At 49.4% G+C, this 27,417-nt stretch overlaps 1 protein-coding gene across 3 annotated transcripts in view; it reads left to right on the top strand.

Moving 5' to 3' along the window:
• Positions 1-844: 844 nt before the first annotated feature.
• The window catches only part of SLC22A23 (solute carrier family 22 member 23), a 186,495-nt gene continuing 159,922 nt past the window's right edge, over positions 845-27,417 (top strand). For 2 of the 3 annotated variants that reach the window (XM_030817249.1, XM_030817248.1), the window contains exon 1: positions 845-1,579. In XM_030817249.1, the coding sequence (XP_030673109.1) occupies positions 923-1,579 (657 nt within the window). In that variant the 5' untranslated portion in view covers positions 845-922. The remainder of the gene's footprint in view (positions 1,580-27,417) is intronic. The other variant, XM_012508891.2, reaches the window with a different exon arrangement.

Genomic DNA, 27,417 nt, shown 5'->3' with positions numbered 1-27,417 from the left:
GGGGCCCGGGCGGCTGCGGGAGCCCAGCCTCAGAGAAGACCCGGCCCACACGTTCTCAGCGCACGCCGACTTTGCCGGGCCCCGTCGTCGGCTGGCGACCCCTGCTACGCGCGCCTCCTCCTCCCCCGCCCCGCCCGGCGCGAAACGGGCACGGGCAGGGGATCCTCCAGCCACGCGGGCCCGGGGTGTCCCGTTTCCCCCGCCCCCCTCCCGTAGATCCCGGGCGGCGGCGGCCGCGCGTCCGGGCTGGAGGGGGCGCTCGCGAGCAGGAGTCGAGCGCAGCAGGTGCCGCGGTTACCTCCACCTCGGCGGGGGGAGAGGGGGCGGGCCGGGGGCAGGGAGGAGGGGGAGGAGGAGGAGAAGGAGGAGGAGGAGTGGGGCCGGCTCCAGGAGCTGGAGAGCGCGGCCGGCTCGGCAGGCTGGGTCCCGAGCTCGCGGCTTCCGGGAGGCGCCCGAAGTCGGAGAAATACAGCGCGGCCACCCCGGGAGCAGCAGCCGTTGCCCGCACTGCCGCCCGCACCGCCGCCCGCAGGGCCCTGAACCGCCGGCAAGGGCGCGGGCCGGGCGCGGCGCCGGCTCCTCCTCCTCCTGCCGCGTCCGGCGCGGAGCAGCGGAGAGCGGCGGGCTCGGCGGCCGGCGCCCGGGCCGAGGAACCGATGAGCCGCGGCGGCTGAGGGCCCGGCCGGCCTCTGCCCGCCTCTGCCCGGCGCCCGAGCGGGGCCGCAGCGCCCGGGGCGCGGGGTCCGGCGGGTGACATGGGGGCGGCCTGACGCACCCGGAGCCGCCGAGCGCTCTCTCTGGAGCCGCGGGCCCTCCTCGGCGGCAGCGGCTGCAGGCGCCTGGCCCGGCGCGCTGTGCCCGGGGCGCCCGCGGAGCCTCCGCCGCGCTCTATGCGCCTCTGCGGGAGCCGCGGGCCCGGGCCATGGCCATAGACCGGCGGCGCGAGGCGGCGGGCGGCGGGCCCGGGCGGCAGCCGGCCCCGGCCGAGGAGAACGGCTCCCTGCCGCCCGGGGACGCGGCGGCCTCGGCGCCCCTCGGGGGACGCGCGGGCCCCGGCGGCGGCGCCGCGGAGATCCAGCCGCTGCCCCCACTGCATCCTGGAGGCGGCCCGCACCCGAGCTGCTGCTCGGCGGCTGCGGCCCCGAGCCTCTTGTTGCTGGACTATGACGGGTCGGTGCTGCCCTTCCTCGGGGGCCTGGGCGGGGGCTACCAGAAGACCCTCGTGCTGCTCACCTGGATCCCGGCGCTGTTCATCGGCTTCAGCCAGTTCTCGGACTCGTTCCTCCTGGACCAGCCCAACTTCTGGTGCCGCGGGGCCGGCAAAGGCACCGAGCTGGCAGGGGTCACCACCACAGGCCGGGGCGGGGACATGGGCAACTGGACCAGCCTCCCCACCACCCCCTTCTCCACTGCCCCCTGGGAGGCTGCGGGCAACCGGAGCAACAGCAGCGGCGCGGACGGAGGCGACACACCACCCCTGCCATCCCCTCCGGACAAGGGGGACAACGCCTCCAACTGTGACTGCCACGCGTGGGACTACGGCATCCGCGCCGGCCTCGTCCAGAACGTGGTCAGCAAGGTAAGGGCCGCGGCCGCCCAGTGCCTCCAACCCTCTCCCTGCAGACCGAGGTCCAAGCCCGAGCCAGCAGGAGACCCGAAGTCCCCAAAGTGGTGGTGCTAGAGTGTGTGTACGGGCATTCTGCACTGGCTTAATCTCCTTCCGTCCTCCAAACCACATGCCTTTACTTGGGTGTAAAGGGAGCACCATTGCCTTTACTAGTTTGCACCCAAACTCCTGTCCCAGTACGCGGATGGAAAGCGCGCCCTTCCCCCACCCTCGGGGCGAGGCAGCTGACCTGTCACCAGCCCGCTCTGGAGGAGTCGGACTGGCGTGGTTCAAGGTCTGCTGGGGGAGTCGGGACCACAGCCCTGTTCTGCCCGGCTAGTTGTCCCTGAGTCTCCCATCTCGCACTTGATTTTGACACAGGTAAAGCCCACTAAAGAACTGGAGAGCCAGGGAAGCAAAGACTCCTGCACATCCCCAACCCGCAGCCCATGCTTAGTCCTCCCCAAAGATATCTGACTTTAGAGTTTGCTACCCCAGTGTCTCCTCCAGTGTTTTCTCAGCACTTCAGTAAACATCACTACAGTATAGGAAGGACGCGGAGAATATGTCATTTGGGTGTTCCCCGGCCGTCACCGCTCTTACACAGCAGCTGCTTTGGGCTGAGGCACTGAGAATGGGGGTGTGCTTTAGCTGAAACATGCACCTTGTCCCCTGAGTCCTGTAGCTAAAGCGCCCTTGCAGAGGTATTGCATGGTGTGAAATGTAGCAGAAGGGAGTTGTGAGACAAGTGTGAAGGCCTAAACACAGAGTGGGCAATAGTGGACACTCAATGCCCCTAGACAGCTATAATTTTATTCTTAACATATAGGAGATATCAAGACATTTGTAGTTTTGCTCCCTGTGTCTAAACTAATTAATTCACATTTTAAAGTAAATATAGACTCTCCCCCACCCTACCCCCTACCCATTCTGGGCAGTTCTGGCAGAGTTTTAAATGCTTTGTCGAAATGTATGAAATTGGACAGTTTTAAATAGTCAATGTGCATGTAACCTCCCCCCACCCCGGTGGTTAACAGTTGTAGCTCATGGATGTGTAAGATGAAACTCTTACATCATCATAATCATTGTTTTAATCTTGTACCAACCTGGCCAGAAATGCCCTGTCCTGTGGGAACTGTCTGACTGAGCTGCCCCTGCTGCCCTGCACGGTAATGGGGAAGGTCCTTCTAGCTGGGTTCACCTTGATCCCACCCACCTCCTACCCCCTGCTTTGTAAAGGTGTTTCTGTGACTGTTTTCCCTTCACGGAGGGCAATATTTCTTTTTTGGTTTAGCAGCACAGAAAAATTAAGAACAATGACTATTTAAATCACTGTGTATGTCTGACAGACTGAGGATTTGGCAACATTGTTAAGTATTTTAAGTACCTTTCTAGAGCAGAGGGAGAATAATGTATCAAAGTGAGTATGTGTGAAGAGCGCTGTGTCCTGGGGTCAAAGTAGAGGTGAACTTGAAAGTGATGAGGTGGGATAGTGTGCCATTACCTTGGCAGTGAGGACTCAGGAAACAGCTATTCACACTCAGCCATGCATGGTGGGAGGAGAGAACAAAAATAGTTCTTAAAAGCAGACTATGGAGGCATATTGGAGAGCTGGGCAGTTTTTCTAAATTAGCACTCGAGAGGGTCACAGACAGCACTCATGTGTGTGGCATGTTTTGGGTGATGCTTGATGACACGTTGCAGTTACTGGGCCAGACTGAGAGGGGAAACCTGGGAACAATAATTAGACACACATTTTCTTATACGGTAAAGCCTAGAAAGGACATATTGATTTTCACAGACAAAAAAAAGATCTAAATAAAGGACTGCCTTCCCAGTGTTCTGTGTGTTTCAAGCACATAACAAATGCTTCAAAGAGCTTTTCAAGCACATTTTGGCATGTTGGAAGGCAGACTTTTCCTGTGCTGCTGTGTACGTTGAATACTGTATCAGATGCACAGATGTGGGATGTACACTATGATGAGTGCAGGAGTTCTAGGGGTCAGGTGCTTGTCAGCCCACATCCCAAGTCGAAGCAGAAGTGGAAGGAGCCTTTGCCTTCTCTCAGCGGATAAAAGCTCAGGGTTTGAGAAGCTGTCTTTTGTGCCTCTTTCCTGCTCTGTTCCATGATCTTTCCCTTGCAAATAAGCCTCATGCTGTCTTCAGCATGTATCCTGTATTTAGCATGTATCCTTTAGCATGTGTGTGCCCTGCAAAATATGCACTATTCTGTCCCTAGGTGCCAGATAGGGAGAGGAAGACAGAAGAGCCACCAGGCACAGTTCTGGACCTCTTTCTCATGTGGCTGCTGGTATCCTAGCACCTACCTACACACGTGAAACTGTCAAGCCAGTTAGAATCCCAGGTTATTGTAGTTAAAAGGGATCTTAGGGCTGACCAGCCTCTCTCGCCTTCTGCATGATATCTCTGACATGAAGTTATCCATCCTAGTTTGAACACTTCCATTGATGGGAAGGGAGTGCTTTGTTAACAAGGCAGCTAGCCCATCCTGTAGTTGCTCTTCCTTGCAGGAAACCACACTTTTTGGAAAATAAAACTCAGGTCAACTCATGCCTATTTGTGCCACTTGCTCCTCAGAATAATTTTTTTAAATTATTTCTTAAATAAGATGTGTTTTCAATAGCTTCTTTCCTGGCTGAAAAGTCTACAGTACTTAAGCTATTCCATACGTGCAAAAATTTGCCATATTTATCGCTCTGGTTGGCATGTGTGTCTCTTATGCATGGTACCCAGAATGCAACCCAGCCAGGCCCTGTGTGTTCTAACCCAAAGAGGGGATTGATGGATACTGTCCTTCCCTTACTGCAATCTAGAGTTGATGCATTAGGCTTAAACTAGACATGACATACTTCTGCTTCCAGACCGTGATCACCAATCCCCCAACGTTGTTTTCCTGGGAGTGGTGGATGAAGTCAGGATTTTTTCAGTTTTAGGCTCATGCAGCGTGACCATGACTTAGGTTTCATCTTCATAATTTTGAGTTTCTAGATCTCTCCTGTTAGGATCTTTTTGTTTTTATTTTTTGCCTTGGCCTTGGTATTTGTTCTCGGTACCAGAATTTGTATTGCAGAATCTGCAATGCGTTCAAAATAATGACAACACTAATGTCACTTTCTTTTGTGCAGCCCTTTATAGTTTATAAAACATTTCATATACATTATTTTCTTTGATTAAGAATAATAACCCAAGGCCAGTCTCTAGTCTTTTTTTTTTTTTTTTTTTTTTGAGACAGTGTCTGGCTCTGTTGCCCAGGCTGGAGTACAGTGGTACGATCACAGCTCTCTGAAGCCTCCACCTCCCAGGCTTAAGTGATCTTTCTGCCTCAGCCTCCTGAGTAGCTGGGACTACACGCATGCACCACCACACCTGGCTCATTTTTATTTTATTATTTTTGTAGAGATGGTGGTCTTGCTATATTGCCCAGGCTGGTCTTGAACTCCTGGCCTCAAGCGGTCCTTCTGCCCCAGCTTCCCAAAGTGTTAGGATTATAGGTGTGAGCCACCAGCCAGACTAATGGCAAGTGATAATCATGGATTTTCAGTCAGTGAACACACATTTGAGTGTGCCATGTGTTCTGTACAAGAGCCAGGTACAGATGCTCCTCTGCTTAGGATGGGGTTGTGTCTTGTGTCCAGATAAACCCCTCATCAGTTGGAAATATTGAAAGTGGAAAATACATTTAATACACCTAACCTATTGAATATGCTGGCCTAGCCCAGCCTACCTTAGATGTGCTCAGAACACTCACATTAGTCCACAGTTGGGCAGAATCATCTCACACAAAGTCTATTTTATAATGCGTTGAATATCTCATGTGACTTACGGAATACTGTACTGAAAGTGAAAAGGAGAATGGTTGTGTACTCCAGATACACAACCATTGTGTTTTTCGCTTCTGGTGAATAAAGCAGCCCTTATCGATACAGTTTCTACTGAATGTGTATCGTGTTCACACCATCATCAAGTCAAAAAATCGTCAAGTTGAACCGTTTTAAGTCGGGGACCATCTGTGTTCAACTTTCTGATGACTTTCACAAGCTCTGCATTTTATCTCCCAGCTCTGTTGTAAGGTATTGTCAGTGCCTTGCAGAAAAGAATCATATCCCTTCCAAGTCACATAGACAGCAAGTTTTGGGGAACTAAGGACAAACAGGTCTGCCGCTCAGCTCAGTTGGCTTGCTTCTCCCACACCAGCACTCCCTGCGCAGCCCAAGTTCTCAGATACTTCTGAGATCTTAGTCAACAAAGTTAAAACAAAACAAAACAAAAAAACAAAGGCTCCATGGACTTCAAATATTGCTATTGATGATTTCCACAGGCTGGGTGCCGTGGCTCACGCCTGTAATCCCAGCACTTTGGGAGGCCTAGGTGGGTGGATCATTTGAGATTAGGAGTTCGAGACCAGCCTGGCCAACATGGTGAACCCTCATCTCTACTAAAAATAGAAAAATTAGCTAGGTGTGGTGGCGCGTGCCTCTAATCCCAGCTACTAAGGAGGCTGAGGCAGGAGAGTCACTCGAGCCTGGGAGTGAGAGGTTGCACTGAGCGAGATCACACCGCTGCACTCCAGTCTGGGCGACAGAGTGAGACCCTGTCTCAAAAAATAATAATAATTTGCACAGTGTATCCGGCATTGTTCTGACTGAATCTGTTGGTTTCTAATACTCAGCACTTTCTTGAGTAATCTCTAGAATTTTTGCCAATAATCAATGCCAGCTGAACTTGGCCCGTTTTTCCTGTATTTGAAGGGTAGGATGTTTGTCCACCTCCAGTCTTCTGGTAGCATTTCCTCTGTTCTCGTGAATTTGCAAAGATTTCTGACCTTTATCCTGAAAGTTGCTTAAATATCCTGGGAAGTAATTTGTATCCTTTCTCTAGGGCTAAAGAGTAGAAGTTATTTAAAGTGACTTTAAGTACAATTCAATTAAGACTAGAAATAATGATATCATTGCAACAGTAACACTTTTAAAAATAGCCCACGATTCCATGATCCTAGTTATCATATGATAACTAGTCTTCACTTTTGAAATGCCTTACACACAAACCTGTTTTTACAGTTCTAATCAAAGTGTTCATTTAATGGAATCTACTATTTTCTTGACACCTTATCAAAAGAATTTGTCCAGTTCTTCCGAAACATTTTAAATGCATGGTATTTTTGCTGATTTATTAAAAGTTCTTAAATTCTTTTCCTAATACTGAACTGACGGCTGGGCACAGTGGCTCACGCCTGTAATGCCAGCACTTTGGGAGGCTGAGGCGGATCACGAGGTCAGGAGTTCCAGACCAGCCTGGCCAACATAGTGAAACCCCATCTCTACTAAAAATACAAAAATTAGCCGGGCATGGTGGTTCACGTCTGTATTCCCAGCTACTCGGGAGGCTGAGGCAGGAGAATCGCTTGAACCTGGGAGGCGGAGGTTGCGGTGAGCCGAGATCACTCCACTGCACTCCAGCCTGGGCAACAGAGTGAGACTCCATCTCAAAAAAAATAATAAAATAAAATACCGAACTGACTACCATGAGGTCATCCCAGTGGTGGCGTTTGTCTAGTATATGCAACAACAGTGGATATCTTCATGCATATCTATTTTTAAAAATTGACTATAGTAGGTAATACATGTACATCATACAGAAAGCATAGCATAAAAGTAACATTTCTTTCTGTCTCTGCCCCCAGTTTCCCTCTTCAGAAGCAACCATGGTTACCAGTTTCTCACATCCCCTTCCAGAAATGTTCTACTTTCATTTACATATTTTGTCTCAGAAACACTAGCGTATCCTAAACACTGTTTTTTCACTTATGCTGGAGATGAATACATCAGTACATAGAGATACTCATTCTTCTTTATGTCTGCATAGTATTCCATTGTCAGACTGGACTGCCATTTATTTAACTAATCACTTACCGAGGAAGCATTGAGTTTGTCTCCAGTCTTTGCTGTTATATTCACAATATATCACAAAATCTTGGCATGCACAGACATTTGCACGTGTGTAAGAAATTTTTAGAAGTGGGAGGGTCAAAGTAGGACGCATTTTTATGTTAATAGGTACTGTCAGAGTGTTTTCTGTAGAAATCTTAGATATGTACAATTATACTAATAATGTGTGTGGTCCTGTTCCCTACACCCTCCCTGACCCAGGGGGTTATCAAATCTTTACATATTTTCTAGTCTGATGTGCAAAAAAATTATATTTGGTGGTTGTTGTGATTTGCATTTCTCTTGTTATGAGGGAAGTTAAACATCTTTTTGAAAGTTTTAGAGCCATCTATATTTCCTGTTCTTTGAACTGTCTCTTCATTTCCTTTGCCTTTATGTGTGTGTATATGCTGTGAGAAGCATTATTTTCTTATGTATTTATAGGTACACTTGATGTATGATGTAAATTAACCCTTCTAGATGACTTGTAACCATTTTCCTCGAGTTTGCTGTTGGGTTTTTTAAATTTTGTAAATGATATTTTTGTTACATAGAAACTTATGGTTTGGTTAGAGTTGTATGAATTAATCTTCTTTTTTATGATTTCTTATGTTAGATTTAAGGCTTGGAAGATTCCTGGAAGACTGGGGGGAAATCCTATGTTTTCTTCTAATATTTTTATGATCTTATAACTTCTTTATTTTGGGGTTGGAGATACCTGTTTTGCTTTTCTGAGCTATTAGGATAAATTGCTAGAAAGGTCAGAGGATATAACCAGCATTTCATGCAGACTTTGACTTGCTCGTAACAACATCCTAAATATTTAATTTGGCAGTAGCCCTTATTAATGTCAGGATTAGAGGCTAACCAGCTGTTAAGCAGCCTTTCCACCTGTTTGGGAGATAGCAGTCTTCCCAGGTCATAGGTCTACCTTTCCTTCTTCATCTCCTGTTCTGAACCATCTGCAAATCTCTCCCTCTCCCTCTTCCTCTCCCTCTCTGTCAGTAACATTTTTTGCAGGTTGCCTTTATTTTGGCCTTTAGCCCAAGGTAGGATTGAGTCAAAAGTTGGTGTCATTTAAAAACATGGTAGACTTTCTGAATCTTTGTCCTGAGATTGCCACAAACTGGTGGTGTGTGGGAGTCAGCTTGGCTTCTACTGACTCTGAACCCGCTGCACATGTCTTTTCACGCTCAGTAATGTCATGCTGGCAGCTTGAAATTCACCATGGTGGGAGCATTTACACCACAGGAATTGGCAAACAGTATAGATCAGGGTTTTTTTTTTTTTCTTCATAGAGCCAGTTGTTAAACATTTATCACACTAATGAGTGTGACCCTGGGCCACTTGAAAAAAATTTTTTTTGGCCTGGTGCAGTGGCTCATGCCTGTAATCCCAGCAGTTTGGGAGACCGAGGGAGGTGGATCACCTGAGGTCAGGAGTTTGAGACCAGCCTGACCAACATGGTGAAACCCCGCCTCTACTAAATATACAAAAATTAGCTGGGCATGGTGGTGGGTGCCTGTAATTCAGCTACTCAGGAGGCTGAGGCAGGAGAATCGCTTAAACCCAGGAGGCGAAGGTTGCAGTGAGCCAAGATTGTGCCATTGCACTCCAGTCTGGGCAACAGAGTGAGACTCTATCTATCTCAAAAAAAAAAAAAAAAAAAAAAGAGGCCAGGTGCGGTGGCTCATGCATGTAATCCCAGCACTTTGGGAGGCTGAGGTGGGCAGATCACGAGGTCAGGAGATAGAGACCATCCTGGCTAACACAGTGAAACCCTGTCTCTACTAAAAATGCGAATAATTATCTGGGTGTGGTGGCGGGCGCCTGTAGTCCCAGCTACTCGGGAGGCTGAGGCAAGAGAATGGTGTGAACTCGGGAGGCGGAGCTTGCAGTGAGCCGAGATCGCGCCACTGCACTCCAACCTGGGTGACAGAGAGAGACTCCGTCTCAAAAAAAAAGAAAGAGAAAAAAGTTTATTTCCTCTCTCCTCCTTTTCACAGATTTGAGTGCCTGTTCTGAGCTGAGCACTGTGCTATGTGTTGGGGACACAATGATATGTGAAAGTAGACAGCTCAGCTTCAGTAGAGCTTAGAGACTTCTGGGGAAGGCACACCCAAACTGATCAAGTAAGAATCTTTTAATTACAAACTGAGTTAAGTGTGTAGAAAGAAAGGGAATTGAGAGACTAGAACAACAACAACAACAAAACCCTGACCTGGACAGACTGGTCTGTGTAAGAAAGTGACATCTGAGATGAGAGCTGAGGTTTGAGAAGGAGATAGAGAGAGAGGCAAAAGAGGAGAGATGTGTGTGTTTTCCAGAGAGTGCAAATGGCATTTGCAAAGGCCCTGTGGCATGCAGCACCTGGAATTGATAGCAATCGATATGGGAAGGGGGGGTGGCGATGGCTTATAAACCGTGCTAAGAACTTTTCCTCTAATTTCAGAGCAAAGGAAAACCATGAGAATATTAAGTGGGATAAGGGATATGATGCAGTCAGAATTCATATTTTTGAAAAGACCTCTCTGGCTGCAGTGAGATCTTGTGTGGTGGGGAGGGGAGGCTGTGCTGAGTGCACAGGAGAAAGCCGGTGAGTCCTGTAGAAGATGCTGAGTTATCCCAGGGCTGACGGGGAGGCAGACACTCTCGGGAGATACCAAGGAGATGCCCTTAGCCACCCGAGGTGAGGTCTTGGGAGTGGAGGGCTTCCATGGAGGGCATGTGGAGTGAGACGAGGGCCTGGGCCCAAACACTGCACGTACTATGAAGACTTGGGGCTCTGCAGCCACCCGTAGGCAGAGGGGAGGGAGGAGAGCTTTTGACAGGGAAAGGCAGCCTGACCAGAGGTTCTGGAGGAAACTGAGCCTGTTTGGGAAGCAGACATGCTGGCCTGTGCAGGGGTCCTGGGGATGAATGGTGGGAAGTCCTACTGGAAGCTCAGAGGCCAGACAAGGGGGCCTGAGCCTGTTTCCAGGGCTGTCGACAGAAAACACGGGGCCTTTGGAGTGTTCTGCCATTTTCTCTTGCCCTCCTACTCAACAAGGGAGGATGCTAATTAAATTTCCACACAGCTGAAAGACCCAGATATGTGAAACCATAGGGCTAGAATTTGCCTTCAAATTCAGCCAGCTCTGCCTTTGCTAATTGCTTAGTCTAGGTAAAAGATTGTCCTGGGCATGGCAATGTTTAATATGATTATCTAGTCCAAGCCTTCAGTTTAGATGAGAAGGCTGAGCTGGAGGGCCATTGGCTTGTCCAAAGCCACAGCCTATTAGGGTTTGAATCCAGTTCTCCTTATCCTCTGCCCCAGAGTGGCCCTTACCATGGGAGAGGGGCTGGGAAGGGCTGGTAGGGGCTCCCACCCTTTGTGACTTCTCCCTGGCGCTGGCCTTTCAGAGGTGACCCTCCCATTGTGCTTGAGAATGGTGGTTGCTCTATTTTTGGGTTTCTGGACAGTTCTGCTGTGGCTTTGCGTGGGTGGACTTCTGCAGGACACCTCTCTGGGCAGATTTCTCTACTCTCTGTCTTGGACCCTGGTTTGAAGGATGTCTGTCTCTTTCCCCTCCTGAGGGTCTTTGACTTTATGAGGTCAACACCATAAATGTCTGAATTCACCTGACCTTGACGTCATGAAAAGGGCAAGAGTGGCCGGGCGTGGTGGCTCATGCCTGTAATCTCAGCACTTTGGGAGGCCGAGGTGGGTGGATCATCTGAGGTCAGGAGTTCAAGACCAGCCTGGCCAACATGGTGAAACCCTGTCTGTACTAAAAATACAAAAATTAGCCGGGTGCGGTGGTACATGCCTGTAATCCCAGCTACTCAGGAGGCTGAGGCAGGAGAATCGCTTGAACCTGGGAGGCGGAAGTTGCAGTGAGCTGAGATGGCACAATTGCACTCCATCCTGGGGGACACAGTGAGACTCTGTCTCAAAAAAAAAAAAAAAAGGCAAGAGTGGCAGGCCTGGCTTGAAGCCCTGACTGCCACTTGTCATGGGTCTGTCTCCTGGAGCGTTACTGCACCTGTTTCCTCAAGGGTAGAATGGGGTCAGTGCTGCCTGACCTTGAGGGCCATTGTGAGAACAGAGGCAGAACACTGGGAAGCGTGCCCCACCCCCATGTGCCTGACAAACAGCCCCCACCCTGGAAGCCTCAGGTGCCTTTCTTCCTCCCCTTGGTGGGATGAGGATGACCCGGATGAGTCATCTGAGAAGCGCTTTGAAGGGGGGGAGCTGAAGGCCACACCTGGAAGGGCGATTTATTCCTTGGGTGCTGCCAGGTGTCTGCCGCCTTCGCCCAGAAACCAATGACGTTCAGAGCCAGGTATGCCCTTCAGACAGGAAGCCTGCATCCAGGGCGATGGGAGGAGCCCCACCAAAAAGCACCCTCCACAGGGTTTGTTTATGTGCCGAGTTCCAACCTGAAAACAAAACAGGTCACTGGGCCACAGGGCTCAGAGAGAGGCCAGGATCAGAAAGGAGGGGACCTTCCTGGGTAGCCAAGACCTGGTTAGCCAAGGCCGGGAGAGTGGGGCTCTGCCTGGCACTTCACTGCCTCCTGGAGTTCTTGGGCCGGAAATCTGAGTTTATGCCCTTTAGTGGAAGATGAGCTTCATGTGTTTGAAAGCCTGGTTTGGGTGTGCTGCGTGAAAATATGGCTCAGACAGAGTGGAATTTGAGAGAAGAGTTGATGATGACTTTGAGCTCATAGCAGCAGAGCTCAGAGAGCAAATGTAGGGGCAAGTTGAAAACTGGAGAAAGGCCCTTCCGACTTGCAGCTGAGATTTTATGGGAGGCCATGGACTTTGACCTCAGTATTGTAAAAACCTTAATCTTCTGCAGGCTGGGGTTTAGTTGTTTTATTCTTTTGGTCACTGTTGATGGGCAGATCTCCCTCCGCACAAGTGACTTAGAGATTGACAAGGGCCTATTTGTCTAGGAAAGGGCAGGGGCTGTTGAGTGCACGAAGTGGATTCCGCTAAAATAAACCATTGCTGGGAGAGGACACCGCCAGCACCGCCTGCCCATGGCATCTGCATGGTATTGTAGCCTGTCAGACCTCTCTTGGGTCTCTTTTGGCTACAAGTAACTAAAACAAGTTTAAATTACATTAACAAAATATAAAAGGAATTTCTTGGAAAGATGCAGGGCAGGGGGTGGCGGGTGGGATCTGAGATCACCAAGTGGGGTGGGAGTGTCTTTTAGGATACTCAGGAGCTATATCTTCTCATCCTGTTCTCCAGAAGTGAGCTCGGTTCTCGCTTCAAACTGGCTTCGCCTGATGCTTTTGCTCATGTGATCCCTGGTCAAGCAACGGCCAACACAGAGGCCAGCATCTCTCTGTCCAACTCCAGCTTCCTGGGTGCAAATCTGATTCCCAGCATGGATTGGGGTGAGGAAAAGGAGGTTTTGGAGCAGGGAGTGAGGTTACCCAGGGCTAGGGACTCCTTCAAACGGTGTGACAGGATATGGTTCCAGCTGTTCTTCAGGCTGGGGTGGAAGGGGTTATAGGCAGATGTTTCTGGCAATTAATTGAGGGTAATTGAGTATTGATGATTTAACCACTAAATGCTTTAAAAAAAGTATTCTTTTCCCTCCCAGAAACTCAGGATGTAACTCACCTGCTGGCTACTTGGGCTGAGTGTGGAATTAGCAGGAACACACCTCCTGAAGCTTCTCTTCTAGGAATAATTAAACATGGCCTTAGATATTAGCTCCAGATCACCCAGGGAGCTTGGAAGGAGCCGTTGGACAGTCACCAACACAGTGTTGCCAATTGTCACTCCCACCCCTTCCTTCACACAGGGCCAGTGTCCTGCTTTCCAAACATTTCTTCTAGTCAGGGCCAGCTACATAATTTGCAGGTCCCCGTGGAAAATAAAAATGCAGAGTCCCTTGTGGACAAAGTGTGTTGTCACCACTGCAGAGCTAGGCAAGGGTCTCCCCAAGCCTTTCCCAGTGTGTCTGCCTTATTTCTCAGGAACTTCTCTGCCTCTCCTCCGCTGTATTTCATATCTTTTTCTAGATTTCTTTTGGTAAAAAGCAAAACACACTTTTTGAGGGTCTGCTTTTCCCGGGGAACAGCTTTACAAAGCCCTGAGCAATTTTGTTTGGAATGTTTGGTTAGCTCAAGTGTGCGGTGGCATGAAGGAGCCAGGGAGCAGTCTTCCATCTGAAAATGCCGCCCTCTCAAAGTTAAGACAGTTGCTTTACTTATCTGAACAGAGAACCAAAGAGCTGAGTCACAGAGATGTGTGGTTGAGGATGTTAAGTCATAGGAATGCTAGTTAAGTGTTTATCAGGTGTTGGTTTTTTTTTTTTTTTTTTTTTTTTTTTATAAAGTGGGGAGGAGGCTCAGTCCTTTATATAATTTAATTTAACTAGCTGACAGTCATGCTTTATTTCTTAGAATCATTTTAAAAATAGGTGCAAAGGAGAGAATGCTGGCTTAAAGCAACCACAAGCACCCCAGTGGTCATATTGTATTATGGACGGGTTATGTACTTAGCATCGGAATTTGCACTGTGGAGTGTTTCCTCCCAGACTAGATGAAAAGCTGCCTTTTGCGTGTGTTTACAAGATGCTTTACAAATTGGGCGCCCTTGATTGCTATGTGTTGAGGACCTCTACTGTTCTCAAATGGATATATTTTAGTGTCTGCAGTGAGCGGATAGTCTTTGTCCTACTCTTTTTAAAAACTGTCTTTATTTGTAATTGTGGTAAAACTATGTAAATTATAAAATGTACTGTTTTAGCCATTTTTCAGTGTACAGTTCTGTGGCATTAGGTACATCCTCATTGTTGTGCAGCCGGCGCCATCATCCATCTCCAGAACGATTCCATCTTCCCAAACTGAAACTGTCCCCATGAAACCCCAGCTCCCTGTTCCCCTCCTCTGGCAACCCCATGCTACCTTCTGCCTCTTCGAATTTGCTTACTCCGGGTACCTCATATAAATAGAGTGACACAGCATTTGTCCTTCTGTGACTGGCTCACGTCCCTCAGCGTGTGATGTCTTCAAGGCTCATCCATGTGGTAGCGTGTGTGTGCGTTTCCCTCCTGCCTTAGTCTGAGGAATACGCTATTGTGTGCCTGTACTACATTCTGTTTGTTTGTTCACCCATCGGCGGACACTTGTGTCACCTCTACCCCTTGGCTATGGTGCATGTGCAGCTGGGAACTTGGGTGATGCCCTTCTTCTTGAAGACAGTTCTGGACAATCCCTCCATCCCTCCCCTGCCCTCCCCTTCAGAGGCAGTGCTGCAGCCGCTTGCGTAGTGTCCCTGTCTTCCTCTCAGAACATCTGCCCTGGGCTGGTGTCACAGATGGGTAGAAGATCGTGCCTGCCCTGGAGAAGGGAGCTCCTCACGTAGCTGGAGACGGTTGGGAAATTGAATATCCCTGGCATGTGGCACAGGACGAGCGGGGCAGGGAATGGGAGCTGAGGGTGTGGGGGTGAACCGAGCACATCCCAGGAAGGCAGGTGCAGTGCACCGTGAGGTGTCTTGGCCCAAGAACGGGACAAGGTGCAGGGGTGCAGAGGAGTCGCTTCCGTCAGTGGGCAGGGAAGCCCAGGGGGCTGTGGCATCTGAGCCATCCCCAAGGAGGGCTTGGGTTTGAGCAGTGGAAAGGATTGAGAGAGGACCTCTTCTGGGAGGAGCTGATGAAGGCGGGGAAGGCACATGTGCAGAGTGCAGAGAGGACGTGGCCTAGAGGAGGGCATGGGTCCTGATCCTGCAAGGCCCCCCTACAAAGCCATAGAGTCAGCCTTCAGCATAGCTTGATTTTTTTCCCCCAGTAGACAATGAGTCTCCTGAACTTTGTAAGTAAGGAAATGATAGAAGAACGAGATTTTAGGACTTGATGGGAGAGATCCAGGAGAGAAGGGCTCATGTCCACCCAAAGGGTCTGTCCACAGCCCCTCAAGCCAGGCCCTGAGGTGCTGGACCTCCAGGACACACCCACGTTACTCAATGCCTCTTGAAAACCGCCTGAACAAGCCGCCATCACAAAACACAGCCATGTCCTACCTGGGGGCCACAGCCCTCTCCCTCTCGACATGTCTGAGCTCCTGCAAAGCGCCTTCTCTGCCCAGTGCCCAGTGCTCCTGCCTCCTACAGGCCCCAGCCCAGCATCATGTGGTCTCTCCACTACAGGGGCTGTCAGGCTTGCCTGATGCCGGACCCCATACAACTGCTCAGGGATTTCAGCTGACCTCCCTGGGTAAGTTTCTAGGGCTGCAGAGTACCACAGACGGGCGGCTTCAACTGCAGAGATGTATTTCCTTACAGTTCTGGAGGCTGGAAGTCCAAGACCAAGGTTCAGCAGGGTTGGTTTCTCCTGAGGCCTCTCTCCTTGGTTCATACATGGCTGTCTTCTCTGTCCTCACACAGTCTTCCCTCTGTGTGTGTCGCATTTCCCACCCCTGCTGTCCTGGCCCAAATATATATCCTTCCTTCTGTGTGTGTCTTATAGGGACCCCAGTCGAATTGGATCAGGGCCCACCCTAATGGCTGCATTTGACCTTAATACCCTCCTTAAAAGCCCACTCTTGAAACACAGTCACATTCTGAGGTCCTGGGGGTTACAGCTTCATCGCTGGAGCTTTGAGGGGACAGTACAGCCCATGGCAGCAGAGCTCCAGCATGCACCCTGAGCAGGGCAGCTCTGATCTGTATCTGCACCCGGGATAGTTCCCTGAAGCCCTAGGCCTGTGCATTCCCCAACCTGCTGGACTGGCCCTCTCCTGTGGTACCTGATCTTATCTGTGCCTTTTCCCTAAATCCCAGTGTTTTTGGTCCTTGGACGCTAGCTGAGTGGCTCTTTATCACTCCCTTGCTTCAAATCCTCCGTGGCTCTCCATGACCTTTAAGATGAAGTTGGGCCTGGGTGGTAGGTTTCAGGGTCTCTGCCTGCCTCTACTGCCTCCATCCCCACCATCCCCACAGGGACCTCAGAGCTCCACCCTCCGATTTGTTTATTTCCCAAACAATGCTCTGTGTTCCCCCATGCTCTTCTTTCAGCCCAGAGTCCACCCCTCCATCCTGTTGCCTCCTTCAGACCTTCTTGGCTCCCTCTTCCTCCCTTCCCATTTCCCACCCCTGCTGTCCTGGCCCGAATATATATCCTCAGCCCCTGGGCCTAGCGGGTACTCTATAAACACTTCCTGCATGGTGCCAGTAAGGAGGTGGCGAAAGGGTTTTGCTGTCATCTGGGTGAGGTTGGATGGTTTAATTCTAGGATGACAGGAATAAAAGAGGACAGATTCATAAGTCAGCTCAAACCTAAAGTCACATTTCAGTGAGCTGTTGAAGATTAAGAAGAGTTATGTAGCTTATCTGAAATGGCAGCTAATCAAACTTGGGCGGATCATACTGGGCTCTGGAGTCGATTATGTCTTTAAACCACTGCTGTTCAGAACTTTAGGTAGGTCACAGAGCCTTTTCTTCACGTGGAACGGGCCCATCTTCGTCCAGGGCTGCGGTGGCTCCGGTGCACTTAGAGTCACCCTGGGGAACTTTCAGAAATGCCTGTAGGACCCCAGCATCCATCGTTTAAATGAAGTTGTCTGGACACTTACCACGTGGTGTGATTTTGCTGCCAGAGGACATTCGGCAATGTCTGGAGACGTTGTTGTTGTTGTTGTCACACCTTTGGGGGCATAGGGGGAGGGTGCTACTGGCACCTGGTGGGTAGAGGCAGGGGTGCTGCTAAACATCCTACGGGGCACAGGACCGTCCACATCACAAAGGATGATCCGGCCCCAAATACGGCAAGTTTGAGAAACCCTGGTCTAGACTAATGAAAACAATCATTGTATTTGCGGACCACACCCAACAGATGGCCAAGCCTGTGGGGTGGGACAGTGGGACCTCTGCTCTTTAACCCACAGTCCGGGGTGTTTCATCCTGCTGGGAATTCCCACGAGGCAGCCACGGTTCCCTGCCGTCTGTGAAGAAAGGGTTTGCTGAGCTCGTTATGGGATAAACAAAGCTCAGCAGGCAGCAGGCACGGTTAGCCCACCTAGGAAAGCATGTTTGGGAAAAGGGCCATAGTATATTTATACAGGAATGAATGTTGCTAATGACCAAGTCACTCCTTGAAGTAGATCCTTTGAACCTCTACTTAGAATAACGGTTAATTACTAGAAAAGGAAATGTTTGTTTGGAAGTAAAAGGTACTTATTTTCAAAATGTCTCTAATTCAAATTGGCCTTTTCCATAATTAATTCCTATTACGGTGGTTTTATAGTGTTGTCAGCAGCAGGAAACTGGAGCTCTCCCGTGGGACACAGACACCAAGCGCTGGAGGCCAGAGCTGAATGGAAGCACTGTTTACGTTTGCTGAGTAATAGATCGGGCTGGCTCCCTCCAGGGGCCCAGGCAGCAAGCCTGATGGATCATCCAGTCCTAGCGAAACATCTGCTACCTGTGCCGAGGCAGGCACCTCGTGGCTTTGCCGGCTCCGAAAGTGAATGTGCTAGGTATTAGCTGGACTGCTGGCCGGGGCCCCCTCGGGTAACCAGAGCGACCCCTTCCCCAGCAGGATGGGTCCTGCTTACATGATCGCAGCACTGTCTGCCTTGTCTCACTCTCTTGGCCCTGGACTTGGTAGCGTTGTCTTCCTTTTGGAGTGTTCTTGATGTTCTTGGTGCCTCTAGCACATGGCTGTCAATGGTGGTGGTGGCAGGGGAGACTTAGCTGGGTGTCCTGGCAGGAGCCCATGTCTGACTCTCAGAGCTACTTTCAAGCAGGCAAGAAAGATGTTCAATTGGAGCCCATCTGGCCAGAGGGAGCGAAATGCAAGAAAGTGATGGGTTCCCACAGGAGCCTGTCCGGGGCTTACCGGTTTCTGGAACTCTATTTCCTGGAGTCATCAAAATTTTCATGAAAAAATTAGGTGGGAGTGGTGGCACATGCCTGTAGTCCCAGCTATTTGGGAGGCTGCAGCAGGAGAATTATTTGAACCTGGGAGGCAGAGGTTGCAGTGAGCCGAGATGGTGCCACTGCACTCCAGCCTGGGCAACAAGAGCAAAAAACTCTGTCTCAAAAAAAAAAAAAAAAATCTAGTAGGTTCCAGAGTGGGTTTTTAAAATTATTCTTTCTTTATTTTTTTTTTTTGAAATGGAGTCTCACTCTGTCACCCAGGCTGGAGTGCAGTGGCACGATCTCAGCTCACTGCAAGCTTTGCCTCCTGGGTTCACACCATTCTCCCGCCTTAGCCTCCCGAGTACCTGGGACTACAGGCGCCTACCACCACGCCAGGCTAATTTTTTTTTTTTTTTTTTGTATTTTTAGTAGAGACAGGGTTTCACTGTGTTAGCCAGGGTGGTCTCAATCTCGTGACCTCATGATCCGCTCACCTCAGCCTCCCAAAGTGCTGGGATTACAGGCTTGAGCCACCGCACCTGGCCTATTATTTCATTTTAAAAGAAGACTTATTTGTAATATTTTTCTGGGAAGTCCCATAAGAAACAACTTGTCAGAAGTGGATATCATCAAGACTATGAGGGAATTTTGATGTGTGTGGTTTTGTTTTGTTTTGGGGTTTTTTTTTTTGGTTTTATGTGTTGGCTGATAATGTGTTTGATTTAAGTATAAGCAAGTGGTTTCTCTGTTTAATTCATTTCTCATTTGCCTTCTTGTTAATCGTTTATAACTATAGTTCTTTTGGGGCAGAGTCTTAGACAAGTGACCAACGGGAGGGTGGTGAGGAAAGGCGACAGCAACTTTGACGATGAATCTCATTTTTAATAGCAGTTTTTGCGAAGCCGAAATGACCTTTGACAGCCAGAAGGTTACCAGGGAATTTACAGACTGAGGATGTGTGGATCATCTTACTGAAAAGAGGTTTTTAAGTCTTCAGGAGGCATTTTCTCCCTGAGTACGGGGAAGCGACGACACACAGCAGCCTTTCTTTTGCGATCTGTTTGACTCTGTATAGCAAACACAGTGGTCTAATCTTATAGTTCAAAATTATGTGGGGAAAATACCGCACCAGGCATGTCCTGAGCAGTGTGTAACATTCAGATGTTTATTGAGCCGCTACTTTGTGCACAGCACTGTGCTGGGAGCTGCAGGAGACAGGGAGGATGGATCTGTGAGTGTGCCTGGAGAACAGGTGGTCCCGGGAGACAGAGGCGGGGCTAAAAGAGTCAGCCTGGCAGAGCGGTGCACTGCGCACAGAGATGGGAAGAGAGTGAGTTGGGAATCCCTGGAATGTGCGCCCTGTAATGGGAAGGAGCGGGGGACGACACTTATTTCAGTTAGGAGGAGAGAATGGCCCAAGACTGCGAAGGGTTTGAAAGCTTGGGGGGGTCAGTCAGGATGCTGCAAGTAGCAGAAACCCCTGCATCAAACTGGCTTTAAAAAAATACAGAAGTGCCCGGGCCTGGTGGCTCACGCCTGTAATCTCAGCACTTTGGAAGGCCAAGGCGGGCAGGTCGTCTGAGGTCAGGAGTTCGAGACCAGCCTGGCCAACATAGTGAAACACCATCTCTACTAAGAATACAAAAAATAGCTGGACGTGGTGGCGGAGAATCGAACCTGGGAGGCAAAGATTGCAGTGAGCCGATATCACACCATTGCACTCCAGAGTGAGATTCCATCTCAAAAAAAGAAAAGTATAGATGACATTTCTGGAAGTCCAGAGATAGGACGGGCTGCAATCTCCAGTTCTTTCTGGTTCTCTTCTAAGTCATCCTCTGCCCTGGCTTCATCCTCACGCTGTATGAGCTTGCTGGGCTGTATACCAAATACCACAGACATGTATTCTGTTACAGGTTTGGAAGTTGGAGGTCCTAGATCCGGGTGTGGGCTGGGTCGATTTCTCCTGAGTTCTCTCTCCTTGGCTTGCAGATGGCGTCTTCTCCCTCTGTCCCCATGTGGTCCTCCCTCTGTGTGTGTCTGTGTCCTCATCTCTCCTTGTAAGGACACCAGTCATGTTGGATTAGGGCCCACCCTAGAGACCTTACTGTAACTGAATCATCTCTGTAAAAACCCTGTTTCCAAACAAGGTCACATTTTGAGGTTCTGTGGTTTGGATTCCAGCATGTCTTGTTAGGGGCAGGGTGGACACACTTCAACCTGCCCAAGGTCCCTTCAGGGAGAAGGGAGGCAGTCGCATCTCTGGAGCATGGGCTGAGTGTGTTCTCACGTCACTTCTGCGGTAAGTGGGCTTTCCGTCCAGTTTGTCTGTTGTAAATCAGAGATGTGCAAATGAAGGCAGCTGCCAGAACTTCCATGGAAGTTGGCTGCCATGTTCAGAATCCAGGTGGTGACAGAAGGGAAGGGCAGGTTCCATCACTGTAGGAGAGGTAGCTGGGAACTGGGGTGGGAGTGTGGGTCCCCGTCACAGGGGAGGAGGAGGGAAAGGAAAGGGGGAAAAGGGAGAGGGAGAGGGGAAGGGGAGCAGGGATGGTGGAAGAGAGGGGAAGTGGGGAGAAACAGGAGGAAGAGATGGGGAAGGGAGAGAGAAGGGAGGGGAGGAAGAGTTCATTGTTGCAGGTTGGCTGGGCTGAGTGTTTTACAGATGCCATGGCTGAATCCTGACAGCCCCCTGAGAAGTGGGCTTCTCTGTGGCTTATAGCAAAGCTAAGCCACCTGCTGGAGCTGAGATTTGGACCCCAGCAGCCTGAATCCCAGCCCCTGCACACTGCCCCTCTGAGCAGGGGACTTCCAGCATGGGTCCTTCACTCCCAGCAGCCGCTCCCAGCGCCCTTGTTGCCTGGGTTCTCCGCCCAGGTTTCTATGGAGCAGTGTGGATGGGTTGGGGCTATTTTTCTTGCCTTTGATATAGTGACAGTAAGGCTCCTGTTTGGAACTGACAGGCAGCCCATAAGCACACCTGTTAAGAACCTCAGACCTTGACATAGCATCTGTGTGACTCGTTCACATCTCTTTTCTGAGCTCTTGGCCTGGAGATCTACTTCCTAAGCACAAGGGAGGATACGATCAAATGCCCCCTCTCCTGGAGATTGATCCAGGCATTGCGGTTATTCTGTTGGTGGATTGGCCACACCCCTCGCGTCTCCTCCCATCTGCTGCCTAACCTTCTGCTGTTGGAGGAACAAAAAACTGATGCTCCTTGCAATCCATCAGATATTTCTGCCCTGTCTTTGGATCCATTTTAAATAATTTCACAGATTTTTTTTTTTTGAGATGGAGTCTCGCTCTGTTGCCCAGGCTGGAGTGCAGTGGCACAATCTCTGCTTGCTGCAACCTCTGCCTCCCAGGTTCAAGTGATTCTCCTCCCTCAGCCTCCCGAGTAGCTGGGATTACAGGCGGGTACCACCATGCCCCGCTTATTTTTGTATTTTTAGTAGATATGAGATTTCACCATGTTGGCCAAGCTGGTCTCGATCTCCTGACCTTGTGATCCACCTGCCCTCCCAAAGTGCTAGGATTACAGGCATGAGCCACCGCACCCAGCTCTTTATTTATTTATTTATGTTTTACAGAGTTTCGCTCTGTCACCCAGGGTGGAGTACAGTGGCATGATCTCGGCTCACTGCAATCTCCACATCCCGGGTTCAAGTGATTCTCCTGCCTCAGCCTCCCAGGTAGCTGGGATTACAGACATGCACCACGACCCCTGGCTAATTTTGTATTTTTAGTAGAGACGGGGTTTCACCATGTTGGTCAGGCTGGTCTCAAACTCCTGACCTCAGGTGATCCACCACTTCAGCCTCCCAAAGTGCTGGGATTACAGGCATGAGCCACCATACCCAGCTTTCACAGATTTTTTAAAGTGGAGGCATAATGACCATCTAGTAAAATGGACAGATGTTAAGTGTATACCTTAGTGCTTAGTAGGTTTTGACTTGTATATATGCCCATCAACCACCCCCTAAATTAAGATATTTCCCTCACCCTAGTGACTTCTGCACCACCCATCTCCAGTCAGCCCACCCCTTAGGCAACCGCTGCATTAATATCTATCTCCATAGCATGGTTTTGCCTATTCTGGAAGGTTATATGAAGGAAGCCTGTGGTCCGCCGTGTCAGTCTCATCCCTGGATTCCTGCGTGGTACTGTGTGCATTGATAGTTGTTCCTGTTTGTTGCTGAGCCATATTCCACTGCATGGGTAGACCGCACTGTGTTTCTCTCTCCATTGATGATGGACACTGGGTTGTTTCCAGCCTGTGGTGATTATGCATAGACTGCTGTGCACATTATAAGCTGAACATTGTCAATCCTTTCCACTCCTGGCTACCCCTCTGTTCTAATATTTAAAAGTTGATTGGCAGAATCAGGGCAGCCAGTGAAAAGTCTTGACTTATTTATAAGCTAGGCAAGTTTCCGTCTTTTTCTTTTCAACATCTTTGGGGTAGGAAGCAGGAGTGATGGGAGGAATGTGGGGAGAGGGTTACCATGTGTTAGGGGCAGGGATCCCTGGCCCTAGAGACTTGTGGCCCCTGTGTGGCCCCACAGCTTCTGGGACTCACTCCCTAGGGCCGATAAAGAGGCCGTAGGAATGGTGCTAGTACCATTTGGGCAGGGAGAAGCCACCTGGAGGTGGCACTGCCAGTCAGCTGCTGTTTGTGTCCCAAGGGTGACTTAGCAGCTGTTCTGAGGAGTTTCCTCCTGTCCCTATAGCACACGAGAGTGGCTTTGGCAGCCAGGCCCTCCCGCCTCTCTGTAGGCGTCTCTTGCATGTGAGTGTTTGATGGAGACCTCTTTATCCTCCCTTTTTGTAAGAATGACCTGGGCAAGCCTTTTGAGCGAAACTCAAGCAAAACAGGCGGGGCCTCTGTTGTCATCCAGCCCACAGCTAACTGCAAAGAGGCACAAAGCCCCAGCTTGTAGGGTTTCAAGCCAAAGAGGGGAATTATTTTGTGATGGAACCTGCCCTGCAGAATTGTACATTCCCTTCACAAGGTTCCGGAGGCCACTGGGGAAGTATTTCCCAACAGGGGTGAGTTAGTGAGAGAAGAAGGGCCGGGCCTCCTGATTTGCCTGCTCCTTGCTAAAAACCTTAAAAAAGGGCAATGAACTGTATGTGGGCATTTCCACAATATTTAAACATATGAAAAGCTCAGTGCTTTTTGTAAGATTTTCCCAGGGCTTCAAGTTTGCAAGCCACTCTGCACTTCATCAGGAAGCGTGTTTGTGCTTGTGTGCGTGTGTCATCCTGAGACGAACTGCATTCCTCTGAAAGCAGGTTAAACAACTGATGGTGTGCTTTTATTAGGGTAACAGTTTAGAATTTCAAAGCCCCCAAATATTCCACATAAATGATGCATTTATCATGATGGCTACTGAAATTACCGAGCCAAAGCGGAGAGCTAGAAGGAGACGCATTCCTGGAAGTCCTCCCTCTGCCTGGTTTTACAGTGGGCTGAAGAGCAGTTGTACACAACAGCAAGGAAGATTGGTTCCTTTAGGTTCTGCAAAAGCAATTTCAGAATTTGGGGAAAAACCATTAAACATTTATTTTAAACTTAGGCGTCTTCAAAGTCTCACAGCCAGCCTGCCCTCAAAGCCTGAGTGATTGTGGAAGGAGCCAGCATTCACTCAGCAGAGGAACAGAGCTTTCCTGCCGCAGGCTCAGTGACTGAAGATCCAGGGAGCAGAGGCGCAGGCAAGGAGCACTGGGCTCAGCTGCAGGAGAACCGGTTTGAACCCCAGCACTACCACCTCTACACTGAGGAACTTTGGGGATTACGCAGCCCCCTGGAACCTAATTTCCAAGGTGGAGATGACACCTACAGCATAAAGCTTTGTGGGGATTACAGAAAATGATGGATGTGACGCTCCCTTTCAGCAGAGTGTGTACTTTGAGATATGCATTTAATCTGAGCCCTTTTCTGCAAAGAGCTCCCAGTGGAGCTCAGAGGACAGTCATGTAACCAACAACTACAATGCATTATACAACCACCTGCAATCTCCCAACCATTAACTCTAGACCTCTGAAACAGAAGTATGGAAGCTCATAGGAAATGACCGAGGTCAGCCCTGGCAAATGGCGGTCTTTGTGGCCCCCAGCTGGCCACCTGAGCTGTGGACACGTTTGTCTGCCGTGTGCCCTCACTTTCAGAACCCCTCCTCCTTTGGCCTCATATTGTCCCCATCTATTCCACATCTCCTCATTTAGGAGTGCTTCTCAGGTGCTCTCAAATGACCTCTTTTTCAAAATTTCCTCTCTATTCCTACTTTCCAAAACCAAAATATCTGGGCAGCTAATTTTAGCTAAGAGATGAAAGCAGTTCACACTAAGGTACGAAAGACTGATAAGATTGACCCTACGCCCTCTGAGCTCATCCATAACTTCAACTTGTTAATTGAGGACTGGCCAATAGCCCACAAACTTCATGCCCACCCATAGGTGATTCTGAAAGGCTGACCCTTTAATAGCCCTCCCTCCCTTTCTCCCCTCCCTGTCCCCTGCAGAGCCAGGCTCAGGAATTTGGTCCTCCTTTTCTGAAAGGCTGTGATCCTTGATCAGGATATTTCTAACAACAGTAGCATCAACTGAAAGCCCCAAATAAGGTTTGATTGAGTTAACATTTTAATTGCATTTTAAGTCTAGTCCTGATTAACATTCCACTCTGTGACATGGGTGCAGGGTGTGTCCTCACAGGACCTGCCCCCACGCCCATTCTCACTCAGTGTCCAGTCCAGGTGCAGGTTTCCCTCCTGGAAGCCTCCCTTGAGCCTGCCCCACATTTTTCAACCCTCACACATGCTGTGTTTTCTTTTTCTTTGTTTCTTTCTTTTTTTTTTTTGAGACGGAGTTTTGCTGTTGTTGGCCAGGTTGGAGTGCAATAATGCAATCTCGGCTCACCACAACCTCCACCTCCCAGGTTCAAGTGATTCTCCTGCCTCAGCCTCCCAAGTAGCTGGGATTACAGGTGCGTGCCACCACACCCAGCTAATTTTGTATTTTTAGTAGACATGGGGTTTCTCCATATTGGTCAGGCTGGTCTCAAACTCCCCACCTTATGTGATCCACCCGCCTCAGTCTCCCAAAGTGCTGGGAGTACAGGCGTGAGCCACCATGCCTGGCCATATGCTGTGTTTTCTAACACAAACAACTCCTCTCCACTCCCCTCCACCCTCATCCCTTCTGGTCTTCCCGGCATGGATAGAGCTGGCCAGGGCACACTCACAGCACCTTCTGTGTGTCTGCTGCCATTACTCTTTACCCCTCAGCATCATCCTTTCTTAGACCTGCCCCAAACTCTAAAGAGCAAGGACAGCACTTTTTGCACTACTGTTTCCTTGGGGTCTGACACTCAGTAGGTGACCAATAAATAGTCATGGAACACTGAGACTGTGGCACTGGTTTGCAGTCCCTCCTGGGACCTGGCCCACAATACTGGGGACCGGGTGGTGGCACAAAGGAAGAAAACGTATTTACACAAGGCCAGGACGTAAGAGCTTGGGGTGGCCTGCCTTGAACATGTGAGAAGTCAAGGGGGTTGGTGACTGAGGGAGGGGGACAGTCTGGTCACTCTTCCTTTTGGCAGGCAACGTCCTTCGATCCTTTCACCCATGGACAAGCTTGGGGAGAAAGGACATCTCACTGCCAATGGAGACGAGATGTCAGAGAGGGCTGCACCTTGGAGATTTGCTCATAAATATAACCCGTAAGACAACAGGCAGGAAGACCGTGGCTGCTCTGTGCTTTCTGCTGCCTAATCCAGGATTCTCTTCAGAGTGCTCTGCCATCCATGTTTAAGTTAATTGGGATACTGGCTAGCCCATTTTCTGAAGATAACACTTTCTTTAAACTTTTTTTTGTGTGTGCGTGTGGGAAAATATAACAGAAAATTAACCATTTTAAGTGTACAGTTCAGTGTAAGCCATTCACATTGTTGTGCAACCATCACCACCATCCATCTCCAGAAATTTTTCATCTTCCCAAGCTGAAGCTATATCCCCATGAAACTATAATTCATCCCCACTCATCCCAGCCCCTGGTAACCCCCATTCTACTTTCTGTGTCTATGAATTTAACTACTCCGGGCACCTCATATCAGTGGAATCATACTATATTTGTCCTTTAGTGATGGCTTATTTCACTTAGCATGTCTTCAAGGTTCATCCATGGGTAGCCTGTGTCAGAATTTCCTCCCTTTTTCAGGCTAAATGATACTTCATCATGTGCATGCACCACGTTTTGTTTCTTTGTTCATCCGTCAGTGAACACTTGAGTTTCTCTCAGCCCTTGGCAACTGTGAACAGGGTTGCTATGAACATGGGTGTGCAAATATCTTTGTATGTCCCTGTTTTTGCTTTTGGGGGGTCAACAGACTATTTTTTAAAGGATAACATAGGCTAAATCGTTGCCTGCATACTTCCTAATCAGCCCTGGACTTGGGCTAATGGAGCAACTGTCCTTCCGCAGAGAGGTGGGGACATGCAGGGCTGTGATTTGTTCTCAAGGAAGTGGAATTTTACACAGTTGACTGCTTCTTGTTGTGGTTGACCTTTTGCAGATCATTTCCTTAGAGTTTTCAATGTTTGTCCATATCTTACCAATTAGCAGTTATAAACTCTTGAGAAGACAGGAAAATAGTTATTTTTATTTTCTCAGATCAAAGGCAGAAAAACATTCCTCTGGTTCTTGTGAACATCCTTTGATGTACATGCATATCCCCCCTCTCTTCTTTCAGGTAGATTGTCAGGGGTGACAGGACTGTTTTACCCCAGCCTTTAAAATCCCAGAATTTCCGCGTGTTATAATTTTGCACTGTGTTCACATATTAGGTCATGCGGGGCAAACAAAATATACGTGGCAACATCTCTCGTGTTCTGCAGCCCAGACGTGCCTTTGAAAGTGTGTAGGAGGGAGAGGGTTTCCGAAGCCAAATACATTTGAACAAATGCGTTCTACAGAGCCCCCTCTTCAGGATTCATG

Source organism: Nomascus leucogenys, chromosome 8 (assembly GCF_006542625.1).
Source record: "Nomascus leucogenys isolate Asia chromosome 8, Asia_NLE_v1, whole genome shotgun sequence".
Lineage (NCBI taxonomy): Eukaryota > Metazoa > Chordata > Mammalia > Primates > Hylobatidae > Nomascus > Nomascus leucogenys.
The sequence above is the reverse complement of the archived record's forward strand: the minus strand, read 5'-3'. Positions and strand labels throughout refer to the sequence as shown.